This window comes from Gavialis gangeticus, unplaced genomic scaffold (genome assembly GCF_001723915.1).
Source record: "Gavialis gangeticus isolate Ggan-Ray unplaced genomic scaffold, GavGan_comp1, whole genome shotgun sequence".
Classification (NCBI taxonomy): Eukaryota; Metazoa; Chordata; order Crocodylia; family Gavialidae; genus Gavialis; species Gavialis gangeticus.
Window position 1 is genome coordinate 13,118,645 of NW_017729015.1, and position 3,983 is coordinate 13,122,627.

At 46.3% G+C, this 3,983-nt stretch overlaps 1 protein-coding gene across 3 annotated transcripts in view; it reads left to right on the top strand.

The window, feature by feature from the left end:
- The window catches only part of CSMD2 (CUB and Sushi multiple domains 2), a 795,490-nt gene that overhangs the window by 531,579 nt on the left and 259,928 nt on the right, over positions 1-3,983 (top strand). For all 3 annotated transcript variants that reach the window (XM_019512241.1, XM_019512243.1, XM_019512242.1), the window contains one exon: positions 3,351-3,545. In XM_019512241.1, the coding sequence (XP_019367786.1) occupies positions 3,351-3,545 (195 nt within the window). The remainder of the gene's footprint in view (positions 1-3,350; positions 3,546-3,983) is intronic.

Below are 3,983 nucleotides of genomic sequence, written 5' to 3' on the forward strand. Positions count from 1 at the left end.
AAAAAAAAAAAAAAAAAAAGCAGAGACGGGGCCCAGGATACAAAGCCCCAATTTGAATTCAGCTCAGATTTGGTTCTACTTAGCTTTGCTTTGAGGCAGGATCGTTTCCTGTAGCTTCTTGGAGTTGAAGAGCAGAAAGGACCATTCAGTCACTCTGTCTGCTCTACTGCATACCACACGCCATTAAGTTTCCCCCCCGATATGCTACATTAAGCCAAAGACTTTAGCTGGAATGAGCCCTTTCAGGCCTCAGGGAAGCGCAACTGTGTGCTACAGGCAGAGAACTGAAGAAACCAAGATGCCACCAAAGCTTTTGATGTGGCAGGGGATTGATTCGAAGGGCATTTCTTAGTCTTGTCCAGTCCCCCAAGTGTTTGCTACTTCCCTTGCAAGACCATTTTGTAATCCAAATGATGCCATTTTATAATCATCCTCCAGGGATACCCAAGAGCCCTGGACGTGGCCCAATGCCCATAGCGTTTTGGGTGCTAGAAAGTGACAGGACTGGAAGGGACAGAGAACTCACTCCCCCGCTGTTGCTGGGAGCATCCAAATCTGTCACCAGCCATCAGTCCCTGCCCCAAAAAGCTTGCAAGAGAAGAGACATCTTGACACCGCAGACAAATGTGAGCACTGAGCCACACAGTTGGACAAATCCATTTAACTTAAATGCACGTTCGTGCCATTAACTTGGGTGCTGTAGGTTTGCATATGCTGCAAACCTCTGAAGAACCTCTCCACTGCATGCTAAGAGACAGGACACAATTATAAACTTGATGGGATGTGAAGGTTAAAGCATTGCTTTCTGATTGGTTAATTGTACCCATTTTTAAATGCCTCGAAACGGCCAACCTTGTAAACAGGACCCTGTATCTATGGCTACATGCAATTTTACTTTTAACTTGACAACAAGTAAAAAGGTAATTACTTTGTTTCTGTCATTTTATAATAGCAATAGTGACAGGTGAGGTCAGACACCTTGTGTCAGTCAAACGGAGACTGTGGTTTAAGGGACCCCTTTGATTTAACCTCTGGCTCTCCATCCTCTTGTGTTCTGTCATTAACTGGAAGTGTATAGCCCCTTTGCACACTGGCGTGCAAGCACCTCCCAAGTTAATCTGACCAGGTTTCTGGAGCTTCATGAAAAACTGTTTTGTAAAAGCCCTAGTTCCATTTAAAATATTTAAAAAAAAATGAAGATGAGAGTTTCTTGTTGCTCACTGATAAATACTAATAATTGTATTCTCACAGCATCTCTGCAAGGGCTGATTATATTATTCTGATTATAAACCAACCCTGCTGATCAGGTAACTTCACATGTTCAGGTGCCATTTGAGACAAAACAGGGTGTTTTTTTTTTTCCTGAATGTAAGTCAATCGCTGCAGAAAAAGCCCTGCAACGGTTCTTGACCGCAGGCAGGAGCAGATCCAGGAGTAGGGCAGGGGGTGCAGCTCCCAACTTTGGCTGTGTTGTACGTGCATGGTGAGTTCAAAGCTCAGTGTCTTGTCAGCACAGGCTCCTGTTTGAGGTCTGTGTGAGCAGTGAGCTAACCAGCCGCTCGGGACAAGATGTAACTGTTGCTCCGGAGGTCGGGGGGTGAACACTGCTACTGCTCATCCTTCCCCCTCTTTCTGGGGAATTCAGCAGCTGGAGAAAGGAATTCAGCTGAATAACTGCAATAACTAAATTCAGTAGTAGAGGAAAGGAAGGAACAAGCAGCAACACTCATCCTTTTTGCTCCCGGAGTCATGCAAAAGCAGGGGTTTGGGGCAGAACCCATGCCGAGAGCTCACGCGCAGCACAGCAAAGGGGGGTGCAGCCGTGCTGCCATGCACCGTCTGAATCCACCTCTGCCCACAGGAGAATCTAATACCCACGCAAAGAACACGAAGGATGAAATTCATTAGCGAGGCTAGAATCCAAATCGCCTTGAAATAAATTCTGGCTTGGTATTTTCATGGCAGTCACAAAAATATGCAAATGCAGAAAACCGTAGGGGCTGGATTATAAAATGGCCTTGCATCTAAGTGGAGTGTGATGTTTCTGGGGTTTTTTGAGAGGGAAGGGGTGGTAGATGTCATCAGGACAATGCAGGTTCATCTTCACTCTGCACAGAAACTACACCAATGAGCAATTAAGCGGCTTGGCCAGTTGGATGTGCGACCACAGCCTATGGAGTTGTACATCCAGATAGCTTTAGTCTGGCTAGCTTGCGTAACAGTGCAAGTGAAGGTGCGGAGGCATAGGTTTTGGCACGTACCAGAGTGCCTGGGAGCTGGGTTGATTACTAAGGTGTCTAGGCCATTTTTTTAAATCCACCCCATTATATCTTCATTGATGTTGGGGCTTCAGTTGGTTGAAGGTAGCTCAGTTTGGTCGACATGTGATATCAACATATCCATTGGCTTCAGTACAGATGCCATAAGAGTTTTGCCACTGATTTCAATGTGGTTAAGACTTCAACCTTGATCTGACTTGTGCAGGGACTTATCCATTCCCTTAAAACTGGAAACTAAATATTTATCCTGGGTTGAGAAACGTCAGGTGCATGCACAGAAGATGGAGGGCCATGGGACATAATTTCTCGTCCGTAATTAAATTGCTCCCATGCCCTAGAGGGACTTAAATCCTATTCATTGATTCCAGTGTGTGCTCAGACACATACTGTGGAGGAAAGCATCTCAATGCCTTTTTTAATTTGGACTTCAGTGATTTGTCAGGAGCCACAGAGGAAGTCTGTGGAAGAGAGGCTTGGATTCAGGTCTTCCAAGTCCTAGGTAAGTCCTCCAAAGACTGCACCATCCCTCCTCTTAGGGAGCTACGTCCCCTTGGCCCTCTTCCCATTGTGTCAATGGCCAACCTTCCTATTCCTTTAATGGTGCAGGATCAAGCAAGTGAGGGTAGGAGCATACATTGCATTTATTCCTGGACAAATTGTGCCTGTGTTTGTCCTGGAACAAAAATACCCTGCGATTGGCACATACACACGTGGCCCTTCTAATTGGGGTTTAGTAAGCGACTGAATGCAGCACTGCTTTTCTGCCATTGACTCATTTGTGCAATGCCTCGATAACTGTAAAGATATACTTTGCAGTATCCTGGGATAAATTGTTACTACCTCTGAACCACAATTTTTTTCTGGATTTATTCCAGGACAATGGACACAAACGTCTATATGATTGCACTTTGTCTCAAGATAGAAGGGTTTATCCTGGCATAAATGGGACCTGATTTTAGCCAAAGTGATGTTTAGCTCTTTGGTTTCCATGTGACCAGCCTTTTTCTCCATGGGCTAGAGCAGCAAAGGGAGAAATGTGCTGCTCACCATCCATCTTCTTGCATCTTCCAGCTTTCAGGCACAATGAATGCCCTGACCCTGGAGTGCCGGTCAATGGAAAGAGATTCGGTGACAGCCTTCAACTGGGCAGCTCTGTCTCCTTCCTGTGTGACGAAGGCTTCATACGGACACATGGGTCAGAAACCATCACCTGCATCTTGAAGGAAGGAAATGTAGTTTGGAACAATGCGGTGCTGAGATGTGAAGGTATGCCAGGTTTTTCTCTCCACCCCCAACCCTGTGTTAAAGGGCTGCCCAGGAGCTGAGGAGGCCTGGCTCCAGGGAGAAGCTACTGAAAAAATCAGGGCTCATAGTTGCAACAGTACTCAAGCCCTGATTCAGCAAAGCTGAGATAGGAGAATATTAATTGCCATCATGCAAGGGCCAGGTAAGACCACACCTGGAGTACTATGTACTCTCTGATCACTAGGGTGTGCGAAGCTTTGGGTGGTGATTCGATTTGGTGGCCGAATCTCCAAATCCGAATCAAATCAGAGGACCCAGTTAAAAGGTCTGAATCGATTCAAAGCTCTCCAAATCTCCGGAAAAGATTCAGAGAGTGTCAGTGATTCGGGCAGTCCCCAGTGGCTGCTGCAGGGAGCTGGCACTGGACTCGGAGCTGGTAAGTAGAGGGCAGGGGAGGGG